General features: G+C 36.8%; 1 protein-coding gene across 7 annotated transcripts in view; it reads right to left on the minus strand.

Annotated features, from left to right (window-relative positions):
- Nucleotides 1-27,576, minus strand: part of TRRAP (transformation/transcription domain associated protein) — a 97,282-nt gene that overhangs the window by 31,077 nt on the left and 38,629 nt on the right. For all 7 annotated transcript variants that reach the window (XM_080382360.1, XM_080382362.1, XM_080382363.1 and 4 more), the window contains 26 exons: nt 27,427-27,546; nt 26,970-27,089; nt 26,450-26,614; nt 25,851-26,032; nt 25,369-25,567; nt 24,824-24,952; nt 23,857-24,123; nt 23,031-23,237; nt 22,013-22,171; nt 21,795-21,929; nt 21,486-21,596; nt 20,078-20,224; nt 17,795-18,008; nt 16,979-17,104; nt 14,949-15,095; nt 13,662-13,864; nt 12,865-12,986; nt 11,853-12,066; nt 10,665-10,844; nt 10,168-10,314; nt 9,351-9,470; nt 8,760-9,047; nt 7,252-7,389; nt 6,743-6,855; nt 6,096-6,231; nt 103-294 (listed from right to left, as the gene is read on the minus strand). In XM_080382360.1, coding sequence (XP_080238486.1) covers nt 103-294; nt 6,096-6,231; nt 6,743-6,855; nt 7,252-7,389; nt 8,760-9,047; nt 9,351-9,470; nt 10,168-10,314; nt 10,665-10,844; nt 11,853-12,066; nt 12,865-12,986; nt 13,662-13,864; nt 14,949-15,095; nt 16,979-17,104; nt 17,795-18,008; nt 20,078-20,224; nt 21,486-21,596; nt 21,795-21,929; nt 22,013-22,171; nt 23,031-23,237; nt 23,857-24,123; nt 24,824-24,952; nt 25,369-25,567; nt 25,851-26,032; nt 26,450-26,614; nt 26,970-27,089; nt 27,427-27,546 — 4,281 coding nt within the window. The remainder of the gene's footprint in view (nt 1-102; nt 295-6,095; nt 6,232-6,742; nt 6,856-7,251; nt 7,390-8,759; nt 9,048-9,350; nt 9,471-10,167; nt 10,315-10,664; nt 10,845-11,852; nt 12,067-12,864; nt 12,987-13,661; nt 13,865-14,948; nt 15,096-16,978; nt 17,105-17,794; nt 18,009-20,077; nt 20,225-21,485; nt 21,597-21,794; nt 21,930-22,012; nt 22,172-23,030; nt 23,238-23,856; nt 24,124-24,823; nt 24,953-25,368; nt 25,568-25,850; nt 26,033-26,449; nt 26,615-26,969; nt 27,090-27,426; nt 27,547-27,576) is intronic.

Raw genomic sequence — 27,576 nt, forward strand, 5'->3', positions numbered from 1 at the left:
AAAAACTTATCAGCCCTACACAGTTAAATATTTTACAGTTACTAAAAGTTCTGAAGCCTGCCACTGAAAAACAACTGGCAATAAAAACCTTCTCATTCTTACCTGCAGGAGGGGAGTATGAACATGTGAGACTACGTGAGGAAGCCTTCGCCATTCTCGAATAGCTAAACTACTCGCCATCTCTACCAGCCGCTCGATGAAGTTAAGCTGTTGCTCTTCGGGGTGGCAGATTGCTAAGTATCCTCTGTACATATTCACTTTCCATGCCATCTCCTTTGGACAGCTCAACTCCACCTGGTAATGAAATGGAAAAGAGTCTAGTAAAGATCATTCATACTCCAACGCAGACTTTTAAAAATTATTTTATAATATAAAAGCAAACACTCCATTTTATTTTTTATTAAAGTTCACTCATTTTCTAAAAATACCAGACTAAACTACTACAAATCTTGTCATCAGAGGAGTCTGAGCTCTCAAAGTTATTGGCAAGGGCAGGCTAGCACCTAAATTGCAAATTCAGCACAAGAGTAGAAATGCCTGCATACAACCTGCTGTTAGGGTATTTTTACACTGGCAACTGTAGCGTTCAGACAGCTGAGCAAGCTGAAAGCAGTCTTGCAACAGGAGCATGAAGCTCACTGCAAACCAATTCACCCTGTATAAAGAAAAAAAGATGCTTCTCAGCAGATAACGCATACTACCTCCGAAATGCTTCAGGCGCTCCAGAACAAGTAATGTCAACTTCTCACTTCACATGATCCCGCGCCCCCATTTGTCAGCACATTATGCCAGTATTATACTTCCTACCTGCCTGCTCTAGGACATTACTAAGTTCATGAAAATAAACAGTTAATAATTTTTTAAGTCATTTCTAAGTGCAGGTACAAAGTCAGGTTGTAGTGCTAAAGTAATTTAAAATTTTTCTTAAAATCCTGGAACAACAGAAACGTGGCAACTAAAAACAGTAAAGTACTTTAATGGTCTAGCAACTAAATTCTGTATTTTACAGTAAACTTGCACTTAGCCAATGCTCCCTAGCTGACACTGCAGGTCTTAAATCTAGAACATTTTCCCTTCTTTTTCTTCCGCTTTACATCAAACCCTTTATGGTTTGATATGCAACACAGAAATCCCTCTGCATTATCTTTGTGTTGATATACTCTATCTTAACCATTACAACTGTTATTTCTGTTATCCTCAACTGATTTTTATGCCTGAGCCAGCAAAGAGAAACTGCCAGGTAGCAATCTTACACTTACACAGTGAAAATAATCTCTTTCTTTATTACATTATCTACTGGATCATTAAACACAATGGCAATGTGAGCAAACGGAAATGAGTCTTGGGTCCTATCAAAGGCCACTTGCTGTTTTAATAGCTCGACTTTAATAGACAGATTATTAAAAATGTTTCACAAAGATTTAAGAAAACAGATACATGTTTGCCATCCTTCTGACCTCTCTTGTGAATCAACCATGGAACTTGATAAAAAACAGCCACATTAAAGGATATCAATAAAACCAGAATAGCAACTATAGCAGCATAGACTCAATTATTCTTCCACATCCTAATATTTATGCAAACATGTCCTGAAACTTTTACAAGAATCTGAGTAGAGCCACAAAAGCTCCATTTATGATTTCAGCAGCATCTTCTCCTTAGTCATTTAGTAAATGTCTCATCACTGAAAATATCTCATTTAATATAACTGCAGCTGAAGCATATCAGCAGTTACTCGGGGTTGTCACTTCTACTCAACTTGCAGATCTCCAAAACCAGAACCTGTCAGACACAATTTCTGTTCAGTATTTCATTCTGTTCAAACTCACGGTTTATAATGTACTGTACAACACAGTTCTTATTTTAGGCTTTAAAGGTTTCTCAAATAATACTATTTCTATAATTAGCCACTGAAGTTGCACACTTAAATAGGACAAAAATACTAATTGTTTAAGGACAAAGAAAGTTAATTAAAATGTAAATATAACCTATATTTTTTGTAGCATATGCAGCTTGCTGCTTACAGATTTGGCTTCACATGGGCTGATAAATAATAAAATCCATCTTTAGAGACACCTATTTAATTTGAACCATTAGTACTACATCCAATTCAAACGTTGCAATGGTTGGACACCCTTAATCTAGGTTCCATCAAAAGACAACACTACCTTTAATTAATCAAACAACTTCTACTGTTTACATGGTTCAGCCTTTAAAGTAAAACATACTGATTGTATCTACCTATTTTCCCTTCTGATAAAAGAAAACGTTACAGAAGAGTAAACATACTACATTTTTAAAATGTAATATTCAGTCTGATTTTGGAGAAAGTAAGAGACACACACAACTCTGCATATTTATCATGTGAGACTAAATTGTCACAAGAAGCATGCTGTTAGGATATTTTGTATACAAGAACTTAATCCTGAAAGATATTGGAATTAAAGGATGCTCAGCCTTTTTCATAATTATGCTTCATCTCTTGCAAATACTATGAAACTCAACAGTCAGCTGTCAATTTGACATGTAATGTTATTAATTGGTAGGTATTGGTTCAAAAGACAGTACTGATGAAACAATAAACACTAATTAAGTGAGGAACTAATTCTTCTGGCTCTTTGCAATACAAAAAAACACTGCCCATGACTCTGCTTGAGAGCTTTGTCAGTAAGGTTGTATTTTTAATATGCAATTCACCCTCTTATTCCAAACTCTGGCATCTTTACCAGAGTCATTCCAGTAATGTCACACTATGTAGCAACAGTGCAATGAAGATCAGCGAGCTCCCCTTTGCTTGTGATTGAATGTGGTATCCTCACTTCCAAACTGCAGTTCTACATCTGGTTTGTTTCTACATTAAGTAATCACAGGTGAACAACTCTACGCACCATGAAAAGAGGGTATATTCCCTTAAAATTAAAAAAAAAACAAAAAACAACCACACACTACAGAACAGTGATACTGCATATGAAGTTGGGGGGGGGGGGGGGGAAGCCCCAGACAAATCTACAGGTGACTCCAATGCACAAATCTGTCATTTGCCCCAAGAAGCATGAGATGGCCTAACATTTTATAATAACCTCAAGAACAATACCAGCTTATTCACATGGGATGGTTCTTAAAACAGTTGGGGAGAAGATGCCTAAGAGAAGACAAGGAGCAAGTTACCTAAATATGATCAGCTTTTTGCATGTGTAAGATTTCATCAAAATTTGCTCAGATAGAAGTACCTGCCTATGTATTCTCTCTCTGTTGCATCTTCTCAGAAAATGAGGATTCATTTACAGCATGTTTCCCTTAGCCATTTTAACTTTATCCACACACACACAAAAATAAATTATATTCCAAAAGAAAATAGATCTTCCAGATTCAAATCTTTCAAAGTGTTATTTTCTCTATGTAGTGTGCCCCGCACCTTCAAGCTGTTCTGTAACAGCCAAAACTTTAGAGTATTCATTCATCAAGCACACAACACAGAATACACAGTCTCATGAGTGAAACCCAGGAAAGGACAAAGGGAAAGTTAAATGTTTTACAAGTCCGTGCTGTTCAGAAAAATGAATTACAAGCAGGACACAATAACGAACTCCATAATGAATCAGGAAGGTCAACAGCAGGAAAGAACAAACAATACATATTCTCCATGACCAAACGAAGATGGTGACTACCTCACTTGCCATATGCAAGTTCCTTAGTTTCTAACAAAAGAAGCCAAGTACTGCGCTGTTTTCTAAAACAACATATAAGGCAAACCGATGCTACTTCAGATGAAGAATACGTCCAGAAAGGCTGTGGCATCTCAGTTCTTAAGAGATCCTAAAACTCTTGCTAGGCAAGACAACCTGATGTACTGGGGCCCTCCTCTGGACAGAGCACTGGACCAGATGACCTCCAGAAGTCCCTTCCAACTCAAGCCATTTTATGGTTCTGTAAACTTTGTGTTAAACTATTAAAGTATAATCATCGGTGCTTCTGAGGAAACCTTGGAACATCAGAAAATTCCAAACTCAAGTTTTCTGATTCCACAGAGCATCAAATAAGGAACTTAGAGGGAACAACTCCTACTAGCTGTGCCATCTGGAAGCCTCAGCATTCTGTCATAAACGTATATATATAGTAGTCTTTACAATAGTTATATTTACTTCTAGCACAAAAACTTATCACAAACTGTCACAATTTAAGATAAAAATACTTTTCAGCCTTTTTTTTTTTTTTTTTGGTAAAGACTGTAGATTTAAACAGTGTCACTTCACAAAAGCCTACTCTTGCTTCTAATTGGTCTCACCATTTTTACTTGTATGCTTTCTAGTATAAAGGTTATACACACAAAAAATTGTTTTGGGAACACATTTGAAAGTCAATCATCTAAAAACTAGGTGTGCCCTTGCGCTTATGCATTATAATTCTATTTACTTTATAAACCCAGTTGTAGAATCGAAGTACTTTTCCCCCAGAAGTAACCCATCCCTTTCTGTAATCAGTGATTTGAAAAATTCAGTGACTTGTTCAAATCAGGTCCCTATCTGCCTCCCTGTCCATCAACTCAAACCCTGTCTCCTGCACAGCCAGTCCCACTGACGCACCCTGCAACATCTAATTCAATGCCTCCCTCCCCTCCGCTGGTTTTACCAAGTCCTTTTACATTTTCTCGAAGGAAATCACTTCCTTCAACTTCTTGCTTCAGTCTATTTACCCAGTTATCCCTGCCACTCCTCAAGCCTTCTTCATCCTCACCTCATACTCTTCTCATTGCTTCCTAATCCCAGGCTCACTGCCTGAGGTTCATTACCTGGTCTTCCTGTCCCTCATTTCTTGTTAGATCTCCAGTTTCCAGTCTTGACCATACTGGCTCCAACCTCTAGTGTTCCCAAGATATTTTAAATATGTAATGGATACATTGCAAAATCAAATGAACCTCATTTTAAATGGAACTAAAGTACTCAAAGTGAGAATCAAGTTAGGAATCTAGCAGTAAATTTGCAGTAATAAAGTATTTGAGTACTTAAAAAGAAAGCAAAAGATGACAGATACAGGAAGCAATCCCTGGACAGACAGTACAGACAAACATTGCTACGGAAAGAAAAACAAACCTATTACACCTCTGCTAAGCAGGGCTCTAAAACCCAAGAAACATGAAAGCCAGCATGCGCCAAGTAATCCCAATACATTTCCCACCACACAAACAACCACAAATTTGTCTCTTTCTTCATTGGAACAGTAACTACTGCTATAATCTGCAGCGTACACCAGCCTCGCCAACCAATTAATACTGAAACTGAGATTTAATATGTTACTTTTTCAGGGATCTTTTTAACAAGGATGCTGAAACACAGCCTTACAAATATTCCTCAAATATACCAAGGTATGTAACGTAATTCAGCTAATCAGTCCCCGACCCTCACGTTTTCATACAGGTGATAATCTCCCTTCATGTGCAGTGGAGATGAACAGAATAAATTGTGTTTAGCAGTTTTAGGTTTGGGCAGGAGCAGTTCAGAACGCTTTGGCTTTGCCTTTCAGGTGCTAAAACACCCACCCACCCCACAGGTAATGATGGCCTTTTGCCCTTTTACACCTGGAAGCACAGTTATGTTGCCCACAGACAGAGGTATGATAATAGATGTGTTTTCATACTTTATTCCCTTTCACAAAAGGAACATTTGTTCCTGTAAAGGTGTAAAATACAAAAAAACAATGTCCCTCCCCAATAATGCACTATTTTAAATTACACATTATACTTGCAAGGGTCCCATTTTAAGTTTCTCCACATATCCCTGCTGGCACACACTTCTGTGACAAGCATTTGTCACTTTTTAGCTACTCATTACAACGCACATTGTCCTTCACCTGCCCTGGCTAAATTTTTTTTACATAGTACAGCTTTATAAACGGATAGAAAAAGAGAATCAAGTTTGTCTGTTGAAATTACATGGTTCAGTTGCCAAAACACCCAGCTGTGCGCTGGGACATCAAAGATAACTTCCAAAGAGCAGTTCACTGTGTCTGTGAAATGAACTGAAATGCTGACTTGTTAGCAATGTAATCAGTAAAATGAAGAAAGAAACTAAATATTAGCATAAAAAGCCCTTGCTCACCTGCACCAGAGCCTCCTTCATAGCAGTCCAGTTTGAGACCCTCCATGCACATTCCAGTACTAGGTAAGGATTTATATGACCTTTGGACTGGCCATATTCTGTCAAAGGTTCCCACTGGTTCAATTCTTTAGAGCAACTACGAAAATCAAAAGCATTGTCAATTTGGTTAACAAAAAAAATAAAAATTGAACAAAAGTGACTATAAATGTTGTATATCAGAATATTATCTGCATAGTTGTTTGTCTATGAACAGCTCTGCAAGCACTGTAAAAGTCTTCTCCAGATGGGAAGATTTTTTTTTTTTTTTTTTTTTTTTTTATTACCAGTTATAATACAGAAATCTATGAACAGGGAAGAGCTGCATTTTGTGTCTCCCAGAACAACCATTTTAAATAAGAAAAACAAATTTTAGCTCCAGTCTGTTTCCACCAATATCAAATTACACTTTTACAACACTTCAGGCATATCACTTCTGAGGTTCTGTTAAGGGAGTAAAAACCAGCTTTTTTTATTCCTTTAAGTTTCCCCTGTATCTGAGCTAAGTCCTCAGCTAGGTTTATTCTCGTAACTAATGTTTTAAACAGCAGGGTATTTTACTTCAACTGCAGGGTAAAAATAGTTGTTCTACACCAACTTTAAAGTCTTACCGAATCCAGTGGTCTTCCCAGAGCTGATATTCAGGAAAGATCGAAGGAGAAGCATTGTTCCGTTCGTGCTCTTTTTTAGCCTTTTCCATTGCTTTTTCGTAAGTTTCTTGTGCCTAAATAAAATTTAAACCATTTTATTCTTCCACCTGCTATATACACATTAACTCAACACACTTTTCCTCTACAAAAAAAAAAAAAAAGTTATAAGAAAACTTTTTATAAAGTCTAAGTTTAAAAAAAAAGTGTAGTGTGTTAATTCATTCCTGAATATAGTCACTATTTTGCAGCTTTACAAATGTTACGGAAAAAACGACAGATGTGTTCAAAAATCTCAGCTTATCTAGTTATTACACGGCCTTTAAACTACTACTTTAGCCAGCAGAGAAGCTACAGTGCTTTCTATTTTAGAATACTGAAGTTGTTTATTAATATTCAGAAATTTTTTTCTGACCATAATATTTATTCTGACAGTAGAACTACTCAAATTGTTTCTAATGTCAAGAGCGTACCTGTTCAAAAAAGCCATGTTGTTCATAGGCAATAGCTGTTGCTGTCTCTGGGAATTTACAGCGCTTCTGCCACAGTCCAGCCCACATATCCTCTTCTTGTAACAAAGAGTAGAGCTCAGCAAGGGAATCCAGTATTTCCTAGAATGTTAAGCACACTTACTTCTCCACAGCCAAGCTGTCCTTATAAAGCATAGTAGATAGCAAAACCACACGTTCTACACCGAGACAAATTGAGAAAGACATGGAAAAAACTCCAGAAGGCAAGCAATTAGCAGCAACCAAGTACTGAGGACAACGCTGCATTACATGACAAAAAAACCCACCTGTGGCTTGTATATTGATTCTTGCTTGTCTTCCCCAATAGATCAAACCATAGAAACCAAAAACAACCAACAACTAAGTTTTTAATGTAAAAAGAATCTAATATTCAGCTTCCTCAGCTGATCAGAAACATGCTTAAGTAGATCATAAATACCTGACAGACCACTGAACACAACAGCACCTATTTACACATAACTCAATTTTGTTTACCTTTAATAATTCTTTAAGGCCATAACAACCGACTTGATTATGGAAACTAAGGGAGACAGACAACACAGAGTTCTACTCAAGATTTAAAATTAGGGGCAGAAATGGTTTCATGTAGTTCTACAGTGCTGCAGAAAATGAGTTAGTGTCAAAAACAAAAGGAAAAGAGGGATCAAGAGAGAAAAAAATATGAAAATATCAGTGACAGATGAAAGAAAAGCATGAGAAGTAGGCAAGACACAAAGCAGTCAATGTTGCAAGTGTCTGTATGCACAAACACACAAGGACAGGAATTTCTTGACTGAATTAAGAGAAAATCAACACTAATAAGCTTCTAAATACAAAGATTTAGAAGTGCTTGTCCCCCTGTACTTGGCACTGATCAGGGGGCACCTCATATACTATGGGCAGCTGTGGCCCCTCACTGCCAGGGGGACGTGGAGGGGCTGGAGCGTGTCCAGAGCCGGGCAGGGGCTGGGGAAGGGGCTGGGGCACAAGCCCTGTGGGGAGCGGCTGGGGGAGCTGGGGGGGGTCAGCCTGGAGAGCAGGGGGCTCGGGGGGGACCTGATTGCTCCCTCCAGCTGCCTGACAGGGGCTGTGGGCAGGGGGGGTCGGTCTCTGCGCCCAGGGAACAAGCGACAGGGCAAGAGCAAACGGCCTCGGGCTGCGCCAAGGGAGACTGACTGGGTATTAGGAAAAATGTCTTCACCGAAAGGGCTGTCAAGAACTGGAACAGGCTGCCCAGGGAAGTGGTGAAGCCATCATCCCTGGAGGTATTTAACAGACAGGTAGATATGGCACTTTGGGACATGGTTTAGTAGTGGACTTGGCAGCATTAGGTTTATGGCTGGACTCAGTGACCTTAAAAGGTCTTTTCCAACCTAAATGGAAAAATATGACTCTATGGTACCACCGCACTACACTATCACTGTTTTTTTCTCTTCTCATTTCACAAGGTATTTCAATTACTCTAACACTACCTGTTGAGGAGGAGTTATGCTTTCCTGCTCGTAAAATTCTGTTGTCTGTTTAGGCTTAATTTGTAGACTCAGTCCTTTTTCAAAGGCTTGGTGTTCCAGCATCAGTGTAGAACGAAACCAGAGGTTATGAGTTTTACCCAAGTATTTCAGGACACAAGGTCTGATGGGAATGGGAGGAACACACTGTGACATGGCTTCCACAAAGCAATTCAGGGCACTCGGCTGGCAATCTCTCTGTACTTGATGGCTACCGCTGCACAAGAAAGGACTTATTTCACCTGCTAGAGCCTAGAAGAAAAAAACATAGTAATAGTTATCTGTTCAATCAGATTCTTCAATTCTCTAATTTAGATTTAAAATCTTGTTAATACATGGAACAATCATTTGATAACAGTATTTCTCTTCGTACACTGAAGGGCTCTATTTTTTTAAAAAAGATGTATTAATAGAGGTATACAGCATTCACTAGTCACAAAGAACGGCAAACTCCTCAAAGCAAGTGAACAAGTCATTTATGACACAAATACATTTTCCTGGGACAACAGTCAGTTACAAAGGGGAATTTTTAAGTGGGAAGAGAGAGATTCTCACATGTTGCTGCCTGTCAGACAAGATTTTCCAAAGTCGTGAAAAAAGCTGTATCCAAGTCTTCTCTGCTAATGGTGTAGAAATATGACATAACTGAACAAAGGCACTCAGCAATGCTCCAGTCTAGAAACAAAAAGAAAGAGATGTATATAAATGGCAAAAATACAATTCAGTACTATGGAAAAACAGTTCAGAGTTAGACAGCTGTTTAAGCAGTAATGCAAATGCCTTTTCCAACCAACATGTCAAAAAGTTGTTTCCTCTAGCAATACAGACTACTGTAACAAGAGCTTAATCCTGTTTTCATGTTGATCAAGACTCTGATGCATTGCTGTAACCATTTAAAATTTAAAAAATAGGAAAGAAGTTTATTACTTCAGTAATAGGTATGATCAATTTCATTGGACAGAGCTGTTACTATTGTGAGAATTATTTCACATAGCTTTCAGCTAAAATTATTTTCTCAGAAATTATTTCAATGCAAGATGCTGATACACATTTTTGATCTCTGCCCTGTCTCTGCCATCACTATTTTCTTAACTGAACAGTTAAAATACATTTACAGGTGGAGTAGGATGAAATTGAAGTTTGGTAGGAAAGGGATACAGTAACAACTAGCAATTAAGTGAAGGCTTAAGAAATTTTTACCCTATGCAAATAAGAAATTACATCAGATTATAAGAGATATCTACATTAAAAAAATCAGCTAAAAAAAAGTGTGAGATTAAAAAAAAAGGGGGGGGGGGGGAAGGGATGTCAGATCAGTTTGAAGATTTCAGTATTGAAGTGCTTTGTCAAGAAACCAACCACCCATACCAACCTTCACTTCTCGAAGAGAGTCAAGAAATTTGTCATGCCGGTTGGTCAACATGTGCAGCTGGTTGCCGATGTCCTTCTCAGAAAGTTCCTTAGTTTTAGGTGTACTGGTCTGATCTCCTGGAGCCAATTCAATGTCTATTTCAACATCCTATACAGAAGTAAACAAATCAAAGATTGCAGATAATTTTCTACACACTTTTGCTTTTTTTCCATACAAATACAAGATAGCCTTCCACTCAACTTATTTCAGGTCTCACTATTTCTGTTAGTTCTTCAGGTTCAGATATTACTAGAGTGCTATAGGAAAGAAAAGGCTAAATGAATGGATGCAAGTTCTGAGAAACCCATGCTTGGTTAAAATACAATGTATTAAACAAGGATACACTGAACAATCTGTGCACCTCACCTTGGACACATATTCTCCAAACTTACTACATGAGAAACTAGGAAAAGCTATACACCAGCAAAGATTTTTCTACTGTACTTTCTGTAAGTTACCTCCTCTTTGGATTCGCTGTTTTCCCTTTCACGAGGCTCTTGTTTGACATGGGTTACCATAGCGAATGCCGCTCTATCGTGACTGTCAGCAAGGTTGATAACGTTGGTAATAGAGGGCAGCATAGCACCCTGACAGCTTGTCCCAATCGTTGTATTCCTCTCACACACTGCCAACAGGAGCTAAGCAAGGAGAAAAAGCAAGGGGAGTTTCTAAATACACAGTTAACTGCAGTATTCCAAGGAAAACATCACTATTGTTTAATATTTATCAGTAAGATAAAATTTGCAATAATACATCTAAGGCCTATTTATCACCATCATTCAATAAATACACTAATATTTTTTCATCTTAATCTGATTGCATTTTGTCACCATTTTCAAGTTCATGACTATACTTTCAAGATTGGTTTTCAAATCTCTCCTGAAAATGCTGAAGAAATAGGAATCTTCTATGCCTAAATTCTGTATTTGGTACTTTTTAACATGCCTATTTAGTGTCCCCAGTCCGCTAATGTATACAAACTCTCACCGTTACAATGAAAGTCCTCCCAGAGTGAATGTTGCGGGGCGTAGGGAAATCCAAAACCAACAATGCTGGGGTTTATCTCTCCAGAAGGAGTTCTAATACTTTTAAGAGTACAAAGTTATCCTCACAGTCACTCTGAAGTCATGTTTTAATATGCAGATTGTTAAGAAATGTGGGGTGGGGGTGATCCCATCTTGTTTTAAATAAGCCAGCCAAAAATGCAATTTCATTTCAATGCAATCCCACCTAACCACTGTCATACCGCCAGAGCAGACGCTCTAGCCTTAACAGTTTTTTTGAAGTCATCCACTGTAACAATTCTTGTGTATTTTTTTTATAATTACTATAATTTGTAAGAGATAGGTTTTCTTAAGCAGTATAAACCTGGTCATTAAGCTTTTTGCAGAGAAAAATATATTTTAAAGGTTAATACTAAAGCCACCTTCCAAATATCAGCATTTCACAATTTAGACACTGCATTTATTTTTAAGCAGCACAGGAAGTATCTGAGGCAGCAGACTTGGTACTTTTAGCTTTGATACAGATAATGCATACTTCAAGACACACACGGCACAATGCTTTTACACCCAGCCGAGCAAAATGGGGAATAAAACATAATTCTTTAATTATAGTTGTATTTCTGATACAAATAATTTCCTCACCTCGATACACTGTTTTATCCAAAAGTGATTTCCCATTGCTTCCCAGTTTTGAGAACAGGTCACATAAAGTAGGCGCTCATAAACACGACGTTTCATAGAGTTGTCAAAGACCTCAAAAAATTTGGCTCGTATGAGTGGCTGGGCACAACGCAAACCCGAAAGAAATGCTGGCTCAAGTTTAGCAGTAAGTTCGCTACCAGAAAGATTCTCATCCCTAAAATGAACAAAGATTAAATGACAGAGACTTTAGTGAGAGAAGACTTCTAGAGTTTGTATATAACATCAAAAAATCAAAAGAGGTGATATTCTGTAGAAGCCCACAAGATATGACACAGATATATCATAAAAACTCTTTCAGGATAAAATCTTATCATAATTGTGAAGCACTTTCAGCCATATCTTTATTCTGTTTGAAATGACAAATGATATTCTGACTACCATGTCCACACCAGGGCTTTCCACAGTTAACCAGCAAACAGAACAGCAGCAAACAGTAACTCAAAATACTGTGCATCGTCAGCACAAAATTAAATGCCTGGCACTTGTTGATAAGGTAATTATTTGAGTTATTTCATCATGTTACAAAACCTAACAGCTAGCAAAGTAACTCTTTTGAAAGTATAACTTACAACAAATTTCCAAGAAAAGAAGAATTATTTATACCCTATGAATGTGAAAAGACAGATTTCAGCTGTTACCGCAGCATTTAGAATACAATCGGCTACAAGGATGCCCCAGTATCTTGAGAAAGGAAGAGGTTGGGGCAGTAAATATATTTTAGTGGATCCAAAAAGAAAATCCTTTCTAATGAATTTCTATTTTCAAACTGTCTTCCGTAATGCATACTATGGTCTCACCGAAATGAACTGATTTTGCTTTTTTTTTTTTCCTCTGGGAGGGGAAGACACCACTTAATTCAGACCTAAAAAGACTGATGATATGTCATAAAGGTCATATATGGTAAAAACTATGAACCAGTACACTGCAATAAATGATTAATTGCTATAATTACCTATAGACATAGTTAACAAGGTCTAAGAACTGGGCATTTAATTCAAGGTCTTCTGGAAAACGCTTTTCAATGTAAGTCATCATTTTCACTAGTAAAATGGACTTCTCCCGGAGAGTAGGTGTCTGTGTTAAAAGAAGACATGATTAATTTTGTCAATTCATCTTAAAATGTGCAGAGAACTGGCACATTCAAAGTACACCTCAGCCATCCTTTATATCCCTCTTTCACTTCTGAAGTACTGAAGAATAGCTTGGTAGAAGGTCATAGTTCTTAAATAACTCAAGCATTTATCCTTCTAATATATGCTAGAGAATTTTAAAATCATAACTAAAAGCAGGTTTAAGTAGTTCAATTATTACAAAAATCTAACGTATATTTGTAAAAAGTGTAGGTCCTTTCATACAGCACTAGGTTGTCACGTAACCAACTCCAACAGAAAATACAGCAAATTGAGAAGCCACAAAACGTTACAGGAACAACACAATTTAAACCTGCATTACTCCTCCTCCTCCTGAAGAATCTCTTCATCCATGTTAATGTACAACATATTTTAAAACTTCTACTTTAAAACAAGTACTCAGCAAAACAGCACTTGAGATCAAACACCTAATATAAGCCTATAAAATGCCAAGTATCTTTAAATCCAGTTACTTTTACAGGAGATGCAAAATATTCCAACCCTCATCAAGTGCATCTAAATATACACAACAGATACTTATAACCCTGTCAAAAACTGATGAATTGTAACAATGTCTTATAGTTATTCAATAATTGAGAGCATTATCTTCTCAATTTACCTGATTAGCTGCCATTGGGGAATTGTTTTTCACCCACTCTTCCACTATTTTTACCACTGCACGAAGAATTTTGGCATCAGTAGATTTTTCAATGAGAGATGTCAGAATAGCTTGTATGAAATTTTTCCTCATTTCCATGCTCATCACAGCCAGCCGAGTTTTCACAAGGTCCAGGCTTAGCATCACCAGTTCACTTGTACCGGCTACAGATAAAAAAACAACAACAAAGGATTACAATTGTGTATATGCATATAAAACACCTAGTAAAACTTTTTTCAAGGTAAGCTACTGTAATTTTAAAAATAGCAACAACCATATCTATTACCTGGAAATATATCCCCAAAAATAATGTTTTCAGAACAACTACTTTCCGTTCCTGAACAACTGAGACAGACTCCTTCAAAAAAAAAAAAACCACACCCAAATCCATTCAAAATTCTAAAGGCAAGCCTGTGTGGTTTCATTTCAGTAAATCTTTGGTAAAAGGCGTTACAGAACCCCAGTACTGGAAAAACTAAAGTTAAACTTGTGAAAGAAGTACTCCATGATGGAGCAAACCTATTCTGTCCTGTTAGTTTCCTGATTTGCTTATCTGTCAAGTTTAGTAACTTTCCACCTGTTTCCCACTATTAATAAAAATTGCAATTTTCTCATTTACCTATTTAAAATATGGGCTGGGAATCTAACAGTGCAATTCTTTCGAAGTATTTTCTACAGTAGCTTATTCATTAATAAATTACAGTTCTTGTTACTAGCACTGGATTTTCTTCTACAAGAACATCTGACTTTTTTCAATGACTCACGCCCTAATCCATTTGATGACAGAATTGTACAGAGTGAAGAAGCTATTTTAAGATAAAAACAAAGCATCAGCTCCAACAAGTTCATTTCACAAAGCTGTTCCAATGTTATCAATAGGAAGGAGTAAAAAAAAGCAAAAGCACAGAATAAGCAAAAAAAATTCAGCCCCTCTCCCCTCAACACTATAAACTCTTTATAGAAATACTGAAATTCTTAAATGCTGTAGCTCAGCAAATATTCACTAATCATTCACTGAAGTGTTTGGGTTAATACTGAAATTGATATAGTAAGCACCTAACAAGAACTCAAAGTGCATTTTTATCGTTCAATACATTAGTAGTATTTCTCACTAATGCCAAATTATTTTTCAATATGTAATAATGCACACAAATCTACAAAATCATTTGGATCCCTTTAGGATGAAGGGATCTTAATATTTTACAACACGTCAAATAACTGACACCCCTAAACTATATAGTGCAATACCTGTATTTGCTTCTGCTGTTCCTGCTGTAGCCTGTGGGTTTAAATGTTCCCTGACCATCTTCTGCAGAGATCGCATAAAAACTGAGATCAATCTGTCAATGTAGCTGGGATTGTTACTGCATGCAGACTTCAGAATCATCAAAGTACCTATAATTAAAAACAACACTTAATGAAGTAAAACTTTTACTGAGCATGACCTGAGAAAAGTAGAGATTTCCAATGTGGATATTCTCATTTCATGGACGAGTACAGAAAAACATTCAAGCGGTGTCTTGTCCTGCCATGAAGGAAGCATGGGACTACCCAAGCTACAAACACTATAAATGAAGACAGATTTGAAGAAAAACTTCAGTTTCAACTTTAATCTTTAGTCTAAGACTAAAAAGTTATTTTTGCATTAATCAATATATTTTGAAGTCTGTATAAAGCATGTGATGGAGGTCAAGGGGAAGAAAGGGAGGACAGAAATAGAGGCGTTGAGAGTAGATACTTTTCCAACATCTGGGAGGGGGGGCGGGGGGAAGAGAGAGAGAGATTTAACCAGGCAAAATTAAACTACTCTTAATATTGCACATTTTTTTAGCAGCAAAAAGTAACAAAACTTTTACATGAATAGGCCTTGGTTTAGTAATTAAAAATCAAGTAAATAAAAACATTACACAATCCTGGGTTTCTAATCTTATTAGTTTCAGTAGCTAACTTTTTCAATCTGCAGTAAGAGCTGGTTTCAGCACAGTTTACGAATGCACTATGCCTACAAGATCCCAGTCCTTTCAAATTACAGTTGCTAACGATGCCTATCCCAACATAAGCTTATCCATGTTTGTGCAAACCAATCAGTTTTAGCAATATATGCTTTAAAATACTTAACCGTTTTTTAAAAGTGCACCCATCCTGCCAAACTACATCCTCTAAAAACACCTACAGCTATCCCCTTCCTTACTACAACTTCACAATTGAACAAAAGCCTACAACAATATTTAAAGGAGTGTGCTTTGTTCGTTGAATGGCTGCTTCAAAAGTTTTGATCTCTTTTTGTGCTCAGATGTGTACAAAATTCATCACACAAAGTTCAGCCTCAAACACAAAATTACCAAGATGTGCACCACCTGACAGACTGTAGTGCTGCTTTTAAGCGAGCTCTGGACAAAATGTAAGAAACATCTTTCTTGGTTAGTTTGTTGTATAGCACATCCTGACATCTGACAAATAGGCAATTCCCAAAGCAAAATTACAACTATCTACACAAATCACAGAGCAGAATAGTGAAGGACATTTGCCATTAAAATCAGCAAGTTTTCCAAAATTGTGCAATTTCAGGTCTGTATTACCAACACAACCAGTTCCAGGCCAAACTGTATTATTGCAATACATCTTTGCCATTGTATTATGTAGCTGAGTTTTTTAGCAACTAAGTATGAAGAACAAGAAAAGGAAAATTTCAGCTGTTCAGAATGGCATATGCTAAAAACTCAGATTTGCTCATTCAAGAAAAAATAGCATTTTTGTAATTTCTTACTTACTGAGAACTCAAGATCTATATATATACACAAATCTTCCTACCCTATTTAAATCAGCTGATAAACAAGACTTTAAAAACAACTGAAAAAGAGTAAGGCAATAAAATGTAAGAATGTTTACACAGATTCCTTGAAATATTCTACTGCATCTCAGAATACTACCCAGTATTCCAGTAACTTTTACTTTATATTTTGGTTAATCTGAATGCTGCACCTTTTTCCTATACCCTTTAAATACAGAAGGCTTCCATCTGGCACAATTGCAGCTCCCCACTTCCAATAACTGCTCCCAAATCTTACAGAAGACAGAATGCAATGAACCCCCAATCCCTTTCTTCACAGATGAAAAGACATCCCAAGCTTGTCTCTCAAGTTAGCCTGAAATGCTTCCCACAGCTTCCTCTCCATGGTACAGATTTCAGCTTCCTTATGGAGAATAAAAGCTCATGACAAAGATCATATTCGTGAATACGCACTCCACGTATATCTGTAGAGATGTGGGAAACTTACCAAAGAGCTGAGAAGGGTTAGCGTTAGTGGCTTTTTCATAATTAGTAAGTCCTTCATAAATAACCTTTCCAACTGCAGCATAAAGGCACTCCAGCTCTTCATACTTGGAAGCTACACTTGAGGTACCTGCAGAGTTTAGAGAGTTGTGTTTACTTTTGGTAACATTAGCCACAGCACAGGCAAGGAACAGTTACACTGTGAACAAAGAGTCATCTATACCACGACCAGAACTTTATCTTGCTAACAAACCAAAGTAACATAAGCAGATCCCTCATTTATATAAACCTCTTTATTATACAACCAATATGTATTTTATAATAGTGTAACATTACTTCTGAATAACTCATTTTGATGAGAAGTCTTATAGTAGTGATTTTTTTTGGAGAGAGAGGATTACCTAAATTAGTGCATATTAAGACATGGCGCACTACCTGTCATCTTTCTTTTTTGTACTCTATCTCCCTTCCTTGTTTTAGGAAAACAAAGCTTAGCAACTAAAAGATTTGCACCTCTGAAACTGAAAAATTATAATAGCAAAAATACATTAAATTTATAGCATGCATTTCTTGAACCAAAGTTATGACAGCCACAGGTTATTAAGTTTTTATGTCAATGGATAATGTATTGCACACAATTACTTATTTCAGCTTTTCTTTTTTTAAACAGAGGTTGAAAGTGCAAGCTAAAATGGACCATTAAATGCAGGAATCATAAAACAAGAGTATTAGCACATTCCAAAGAGTATCTTCACCCCTCCCTTGATCACTTATGTTATGCAGCAATAAAGGATAAAAGGAGGAAGAAAATGCCACATACTTGGTTCTGTAGGGAAAATACCCATCAAGCGAGAAAGCAAACTGTGGACTGCTCTCAAAACCTTGGTGTTTCCACAAGTCATACAAGCTGCTACGCCTCGTTGCAGGGGTTTGAAGCTGCTAAGGATAGCAGGGGGCTGCAGCACAGTCAACAGGAAACTTAAGACCTCTAAGCCAGTGCAAATGTTGGCAAAATTGGCCTGATTGGGTTGTTCCTGAAGAGAACACACGTGAAAAGGCAGTGAGTGGGGGAAATCATCAAGTATTACACAATTAGTAAATCCATATCAAATCTGTTGACAAGCTGTAATAAGGCTGAGGTTTCTACACTGGCAATGTTTTACATCAATCTTTTGATTAAGTCACACAATATAAAACTGTAAAATACAAGGTGCTCTAAAATCTTTAACCACGGAAGTGTTACTTAAGCATTTACAGGTATATTCCTTCTGGTGTTTTTTGTGGTCCTTCACTTTGAAAATTTGCCTGCAACCTTGTGGTTAGAAATGCTTTCAACAGAGGATTGTGTTTTATCTCCCTGTCAACATCTCTCAGAGACAGACCTTCCATGAAGAGCTAAGACAGCGTATTCTGTGGTAAGTTATAGCTTAAAGATTAGAAAAGGGGATATCTGGAACAAAAAGGAAAAAAAAAAGGAAATAAAACATCTCTGGACATATCTTTGTAAGCCTACAAAATCATCAAGACAGTAAATTAGCCTGTTTCCTGCAGAAGCCTTAGTCTTTTTTTCTGAGCCTCTTATATAACTAATGCCATATAGCACAAAATCAAGATATAAAATTCCTGTTCCAAAGGGCTCATATCCTTGTATTAAGTAAACATCAGCAACCACCACCTTCCTCAGGTCTGATGGCTGGTATGACGTGTTTGTTTTGCGGTGGGCAAAGGAGAAGTGGAGTGGGCTAGGTTTTGATTTTGGCTCACTCTTAGATGCAGCACACTTAGCCCACCTTCCACAAATTCACGGAAGATGATAAACTGGAAGATTTGTATGAAAAAGGCAGAGGAAAACGACAGCAGTTCACATTCTGGTAGCATAAAACTCTCCAAATTGCATGCTCTAATGTTATTTTCACACCTCCACCATCTTCACCTCTGTTTGGGAAAGCAAGGGCCAACGCTGGTCTGTAGGGTAACATGCAGCTCTTCTTCAGCAGCCAGCACACAGGTACTCACAACTTTCTCTGTCTTCAGTGCACATGGCTTTGCTGAAGTCATACTGCTGTTACTGCACGGCCTCCATCAACCGGCACTACAACAGCCTTGCAGCTGTGCAAGTGAGGAAGATGAGGAGGAGGTAATCCTTGCACAACAATGGTCAGAACTGACTCTGGTTTTTCCTGTTGCAGGCTATCAAATGCCATAAACAGGAAAAAAATTATGACTTTTAATGGCAATTTTCACTCAGGTTGCACACTATTTGGGAAAAGATGAGTAAAGCAACAAATATGAGCTCCCTGGAGCACTGAACATTTGTAAATCCACAACAAATGGAGCCACATCAAAAACTCTTCCAACAGAAAGGAGAAAAGGATGAAAGTGCGTACTTGCCCTTCCTTTCAAGAACTATCTCCATAAAGACAACAGCACTATTGAAGTATGGCACATGCAGATCATAGTTTGAAAAAAATAGGCCACAGCAAATTTTCATGTAATCTTAGAGATTTTAAAATTTACAGAAGTAGGATATATTAGTCCTTTATTCAAAGAAACAGAAAAGCGACATCAAGGGAGCTCCTAAAAATTTAACACTGTAAGATTTACCAATCTATTAAATAGCATGATACAAATAAAATAGGTGTAAAAAAAGTCACTATATGGCAAAAAGCACAAAACCAGCACAGAGATTATAAACAAAATATGTTGTAGCACCAAATACAGGAAGCCAGCCTTTCAGTGACTTCATATAATCATAATGTAGTCAGAAAACCAAGAACCAATAAAAGCAATCTCAATATGTAAAACTTTCTATCAACAGAAAAGCAAAAAACCACCATCCAAACAAGCAAACTACAACCTATTTCAAAATTGAAGTAATTCAGGAAGTTACTCCACCTGCTTCTAAGTCTAGTTTAATGTTTTAAGTACTGCAGCTATACAAATTATAACCACCGATACAATTCACATACTTAACAGATTATGTAGTTCACTACAAAGAAGAAAAGACCAAGACTGTAAAAATCAGCATCAAGATATCGCTAGTATTCAGTCAATGTATGGGCTAGTGAAACCTGAAGACCTACAGGACTAGAATGTTACCTACCACAGTCATTAGCAGCTTATCAAACCACTGCAACTTCAGTTCTGATTTTGGCCACATGTCTGGTCGTAAAGCTGTTTTCAGAAGGTTGACACAGCGGCGAGACAGCAGTTCCCCAGGAGATCCAGCAGTGTTTGAGTTGTCATTTACCTAGCAATTAATCAGAGTTAACATAATGACACCCTTTTGTAACCAACTCATTAATTCATTATGCATTCCAAGCAAGCACATAATTTCTTATTTCTGAAATGGATGAGCTTACATAGTTTTATCAGTATAGTCACAGAGTATTTAACTACATAAAAAGCTGACAAGTAAACATCAGTACTGGTGTCTAAAGTGCTAGCTAATTACCCCAAATCACCCATCAAAGGTATATTTTGAAAAAAGTTTAATCCCATACACTACAACTCTGAACATGCTCAGGATGGTTAATCTTTTCTGTTTGCAAGGTATGTGTAAACACACGTAGCTCTTTCTTCAATTCATCTTCATACTTCGAGAGCGTGTCTATTCTGTGCAATGGACTGCAGAGTATAAAATCCCGCATTACTTACCAGCTGAGTCTGCTGCAGAAGGAGAAGCCATAAAATTTGTCAGCTTTGAGCTACACCCTGCTAATTTTCCCCACTCTAGAAAAGTTAATTCTTACAAAATATGGTGAAAAGCTTTAGTCCTACATGCTGCGTGAAAAGAAGTAATTCCACGTATTTGATCTTGAAAACACAATTACAATCATTATCCTTAGAAATGTAATTCACATAGTCTTCCCCTATTATAAACTCTCTAGTTTTTGGATAAAATATTTTTGCCGTTAAATCTAGGCAATAGAACAAGCATACTTTGCAGCATCAGGCAAATACATAAATGAATTAAGAAAAAACGCTTATGGGCACTTTTTGAAGTCTGCCTGGCTCCAGCCAAATTCTACTACTCATGTTCATTTCAATCATGTCATTCCTGATATAGTACTTGCTTGAAAAAGAAAGTAAAGAATAAACAAAATACTAGAAATGATCAATAGCACAGTAAAATGGAGTCGAAATTTCAGAATCTGGATTGCAACTGTTCACATTTGAAGTTTTAATTTTAAAGTGCACACTCCCTGTGGCAAGCTCTAAACATACAATGCCAACAATAAGAAGCTAAAGCATACTTCTCTTGAATAATATCCATCATTTGTGACAAAAACATGCAGAAATCTTTTACCAAATTCAGTTTCTTTCCTCCTTAAAACAGAAGTATTTTACTACTTCTACAATTTCACATTAAAGTTTCTGACCTTTTAGCAATATAAAGTACACAAACACTAGAATAATCCAAGCATAAAAGGACTCTTACGAAAAGAGGTGTTTATGGGTTTGGCTACTAATCCCGCATTGGTATTTGCATATCGGAATAAACACATTACCTGGCAAGCAATTCTAATCAAGAAATTCACGACTGTATCTGTATGCTGCTTGTCAATCGGCTTGGAAAGAAGCGCATCAGCTCCTGGCAAGGACTGGCTACGTCCAAATACCTGCAGGTATACAAAACACAAAAACCATAAGCAACACTGGAAAGGATAACAACAAGTACAACAAATTTAAAATATTTTTTAAAACCTTAACTTTCAATTCAGGGAGCTTTGAGCTAGGTGGAAAAAAAAAATTGCACTAAATTGCTTAGTGAATGCAGGTTATAATTTCAGAGTGTCTGAACAAAATTTTTCTCTTACAGCACTTATTGCTCCTGTAGCTGTCCTGAATCGTTTTACTTCTTGGCCAGAATCCACAGACAACCCTCTCTTAACAGCAGATAAGGCAGAACCTGCTCCTTCTCCACTTGCACTTGAATCCATATCTGAATCTGGCTGAAATATCACAAATGTATGTGTTAAAAAAGCGTTTAACTGTATAACAGTTCAATCTTTACCAGTTTATTTAGACTTCCTACCTGCTGGTCTTTAATTCTTTGCAATTCCCACTTAATAACTACTTCAGCAAGATCCACAGCTAATTTTCTTTGCTCTATTGTAACACTGGGAGTGAAGCCCAGTCTCTGCATGGCACTAACCATATGCTGAACCAAGTGATGTCTCACTGGATAATAAACCTGAAAAGAAGGTTTCACAGTCATGTTAGCCATTAACCAATAAAATTCTACACAAAAACAGAGCCAATATAAAGCAAAACGGTAAAAGTGTCTTTAATCTCAAAGCCTGCTAAATCTGTACCATGTTCAAATTTTGCAATCTGGAAAAGTAACTGGTGTTTTGCAAATAACATTTTTCAGTGGTGACTACTGGTTTCATATACCCAAATGAAGATTTTTTTTGAAAATACATTATTTTTCTCAAGGACCAATCATTCCAATTTTTTGCTGATCCTTTTAGAGAGCTACAACTCACATTTGAACTCAGATATTTTTTCAAAAAGCACTGAGGCATTGATTCATGAAAAGTGACTTAAATGTATATTAGGTAGCTGTTACTTCACGTATTTTAATACACTGTTTCAAAAATACTCCTATATAGATATTCTGCAGCATTCCTCCATTTGCTTAATACTTCAGCAACATACATTAGCTGGAGATAAAAGTTGTCTAGCTAACCCCACAGAATATATAAAGTCAATAAACAAGAATTACTGGAGGATGGAAAAGAATATGGTTCTGCACTTTTTTTAAACAACTTAAAGAATCTTCACAGATCTGTTAAAGAGCACTGCTAATGCATGTGCAATGAATTAACCTTGCAGACTTTCACCTAACATTCTAACTTCAATCGTGATAAAGCTTAATAAGTGGCTTGCTGCTTAATTTTAATAGTTTTCAGTTTTAAATAAATAGCTTTGCAGACAGTTGATGCCTTTTCAAGATAAACCATATAAATCAGATTATAGTTTTCTAAGCAAACTGCAGTTAACATTCTTGGTATCTGAGATACCGTGACTGCCAGAACTCGTACAAGTACCTTGAAATGTTGTACTATCAAGTGCAAAATATGTACTAGTTGTGGAACTGTATGACCCTCTTCCACAATGATTTTTCGCGTCCAGTGAGTCAGCATCTGATGTCCATCCTCCATTCGAGCAGGCACAGCCGGAGTCAGAATAGCCATCGCTTGCCTGACAATAGCTCTGGCCTCCATAGCATGAGCTTTTAGAAGACTGTGAAAAACCTAAACAGCAAAGATTCTGATCAACATTAATATTACACATATTTTCAAAAATAAAGCATTTATAAAGAAAAAGAAACTACAATACACAATTCTCTAAACACCATTTTTTCCTGAAGGCCCATAATTTGTTAAATACATGATGATACTTCATTATGAGAGGTATACAGCATATATTTCTGTTTCCCTTATGTTCCCTTTTTCTTCCTCCCTCTCCACTGTGCAATTTCAAGTCTTCCTTCGGTCCCCACATTCTACCACAACTGAAATGTGTGTATTTTTTAAAATGAAGAAGCATTACCAATTTTCCTAATTCAATCAAGAGGACTTTTCACTGTCCTATTTACCCTCTCTTTCTTCCCTTACCATCAAAACTCTTTCTATACTCTTCTACCCCCAAATAAATTTGTATTAATATTTGGCTTGCTGCTTCTTTCTTTGTTGCATACGAATTTAACCAAGTATCCAAAGTACGTATATATGTATTATTTTTTTTAACTAAGTAAACTAAGTATCCCAAACTACTGTGCACCCTCTCCTCTGCATTTTTAAATAAAAGAAAGCCCACTAAAGAACTTATCAACATCCCTTACATGTATGAATACAAGCCCATAGTCAATACCTGCAGAACTATCTTCTTATGTATGGCAAATTTTGCAATGATGTGTGCCAAAAGTAAATGTCCACTGTATTTGCATGCTGGGTCCACACAAGCCTTGGACAAGAGACAAGGCCAAGCAAATGTCATGAGGCGTCGTAGTTTGCTGTTCCGGTTTTTGTTATTGTCATGAATGTGATGTGGAGCATGCTCAACCAAAAGTGTTGCAAACTGCAAGAGATATATCCTGAGAGAATCCAGCATATCAGCCTGTTTTTCCGGATCAAGTACCTAGTCCCAGGGATGATCCAAGAGGAGAGGAGAAAGGTGAGGAGAAAAAAGAACAGTGACAAAAAAAAGACAAAAAAAAAAAAACAGAAAAACAAAAAACCCAATTTTATTATCTATAAAAGCAAAGTCATAGGCTTTTTTTTGCTTTTTGAGCAGTTTTTAATAAGACTAATAAAGTATACCACTTTTTTTACTCAGTATAATACCCACAAAACAACCTCCTGAGTTGAGAACTTTTAAATAACAAGCACATCTAGGAACTTCTGAAGTGCTAACCTACTGGGGACGACGACAGGAGGATGACAAAAAAAAACGAACACAACCCCCCCCCACAATCCTCATCTTTAACAACACCTATTTTATAACTCCTAACTGGTTCAACAAAATCAATGTGGATTACAAACATACTGATGTCCAGTCGTGGAAATCTTTGCTTATGCAAAAGACTGGGATTACAGCCATATAAGCCCCATTTCTAAAGACAGACGTTCAAGTTGTAAAGGTACCATGAACTGAAGTCCAATCCTAATGGTGACTGAGGGATCTCACACCAGTTCAAAATTATGATGTGATTTGATATACCTGATCGTAGCGTTTAGAAATAGTACAACTAATTCCAATCAGGATTGAAAAGCCAAATGAGAGAAACAACTTTTTGTTTTAATTTTCCAACACTTTAATGTAAACAATCCTTGTTTACCTTTGTTATAAAAACACTAGTGATGCTTTCTGGATTATCTCCCTCTGGGTTTGGAGGTCCTAACAGCTGTTCACCTTCTCCCTTTTCAAAGCTGTACAGGAAAGCCGGATTCAGGATATGTTGCAGCACCTACAGAATACAAACAAAAAAACGATTATATTCAACTACTGGATTCTTCTAACAGCAGTCAACATTCAAGTAACTTCACATGCAAACCTGCATGTTAGACACACTCGCTGCCTTACAAAAGGCAGTGATACATGAAACCTTAAAGAAACAGATACACATGGATTTCCCCCCCCCCTTCCCCCTTCAAAGGGCAAAGATTCTTAGAAAGTGTAATCTGAAGTAGTCAGCACTGAAAGCAAGATACATTGCTGTCTCTGTTTATTATCACTCTTCTTCAGGTATGATATTTTCACCTAAATGACTCTGCCAATTATCCAACTCACTGACATTTAAGTAAGCAAGTTTTGTTGCCCTTGTTCCCAAGAAGAAAACTAAACCTAAATTCCAGGCTTCTTTGATTTAATTGCTTTCGTTACCTTGGCTTTGAGCTCATCTCCAAAGTTTGGGTCATTGAAGTCTACAAATCGGAAGAACAAAGCCCGTTTCTGGGGAATACTGTAGTTTTTGGGGATCTCTTCTTCCATGTATTCTTTTAAGAAAGTCATATTGCAGAGAAATCGACCTGTAAAAGCTCGAAGCAACTGGAAGAGCAACTCTATATCACCATAATTCCTTCTGTAAAAGAACATTAAAAAAAAGCTTTGTGAAAAAATACGTAGCCAAACTACTATGCTAATGACTTGATAAAGAAACTAGTCTTGGTTTTAAATGAGCACAGGCAGGAGCAAGCAGTGTCAGAGGCATGGTTTTAGAGCTAACGGCAGTATTACAAAATATATTAAACTTTCTCTTCAATAACTACAAACCATTTTATAGTACCCCTACACACCTTTACAGTATTTTCAAAATTTATTTTAAAAATATATGCAAGCTATAGGAAATAAATGTTTTTACGTACTTGCAGTAATTCAGTAAGCAATAAGCCAATAGCTTAGGTTCTTTCCAATTAGTTGCTGCCATATTCTCCTTACGATGTCTCTCCTGAAAAGCTTCACTCACCCAAACACGTTTCAGCTGATTCACCAAAGAATGTTGATTTGCTAACCAACATTCATCATTCTTAACAATAATACTTATGATCTGTCAAAAGCAAAACAAGACAAATGCACAGTCAACACGCAATAGATCTGTCAGTAGAAAAAAATTGTATAAAAGCACTTTTTTAAGGTCAAAATCAAAGGTTTTAAATATTTTTTTAAAAAAGTCAAATAAAGACTAGTCTATATTGATTTTTACAGGAATTTCTTATTTTCAAAAGATGTTTCTGTGGCCATGTTTTCCTCTTGTATCTTACTTGATTTTTAAGAAAAAAAAGTATAGTTCGCCTCGAGTCTTCTTTCCCTTCCTACAGTGACTGACTACAAACAGTTCACATTTTTACAATTGTTTTTCTATGAGCTATAACACATACACACACTTGAAAGTCTGCACGTAACAGGCTTGTAGCTAAAGAGATTTAACTATCTAGTTCAGAGACAAACAAGAATAAATGAATACCTTGATAGCCTGGAACTGCAGATCAAGACGCATTGTGGTAGTGCTTGGAGAACCAGGTCTAACAGCTGCTTGGGTACCAACAGGTAACAGCAGAGTGATAAATCGGTTAGGATTAGCTGCCAGTACATCTCGTAGAGGTTTGGCATCTTTATGTTTTAAGAAACTCTGCAGAAGGGGAAGACATAATTTTAATAACAACCTTTAAAAGCAAAAATACCAAAGGTCTATATCATCCTGTAGATTTTATATTCCTCCCTTAAGTTGCAGAGGTTATATTTCACATACATAAAAATAACCTCTACAACTTTAGTAATAATCCTACATGATCTGGAAAGGTATAAAATCAACATCTCAGGGCAAATAAAAAACTGAGACTTGGCATCCTACAGTCAGAGTAAGACCATGATTAAGGACTACCAGGTCACCGAGGGAAAAAAACACGGAACAGATGAAAAAATTTTTGTTCATCAGATTTGTGAAGATGAGGGCTTTCTCCTGCTCCCCTCCCCACACAGCTTACCATAAACATTCTGCTCCACTGTGGATCATTTAAAGTGGCTTCCATCATGAACAGCTCCACAGTCTGGGATGGATGACGCGTCAAAAATTTTATCAATGGTTCTCTGAATGGACTGCCAGCCTGGAAGATTCATAAAGCTTAAATTAAAAACGCAGAGTAGAGAGTATTTTCTACTCATTTATTAGAATGCAGAAAAATCCATTTGATTTGGCATTTATGCAGATACAAAATGTTCAGAACACCTACGATGAGAATTTCCTAAAAGTGCCTTTTTGAAATTGTCAGTAGTCTAAGACAAATGTTAACACCTCCTAAAACGCTTGAAGAGAATATCATTTATTTATTCATTACACAAAATGTTTTTCTACACCATTCCTAAAATATTGTAATTATTATATACTAACGTTTAAAAATACCATAAAGCAGAAGTGTCAGAAATGTTAACTTCCACTTTTACCTCAATTAACATTGCTCGTTCTGTTTTCATAACAACTTCCAGCAGAGGTTTAACCAAAGTCTGAGGGGCAGCTGGGATCAGATGGAATAAATTTATAATTGCTGAACAAATCTTCATTTCCTACAAGTAAAAAGAAATACAATTAAATTA

The sequence above is a fragment of the Falco punctatus genome, assembly GCF_963210335.1.
Source record: "Falco punctatus genome assembly, chromosome: 4".
NCBI classification, from domain to species: domain Eukaryota; kingdom Metazoa; phylum Chordata; class Aves; order Falconiformes; family Falconidae; genus Falco; species Falco punctatus.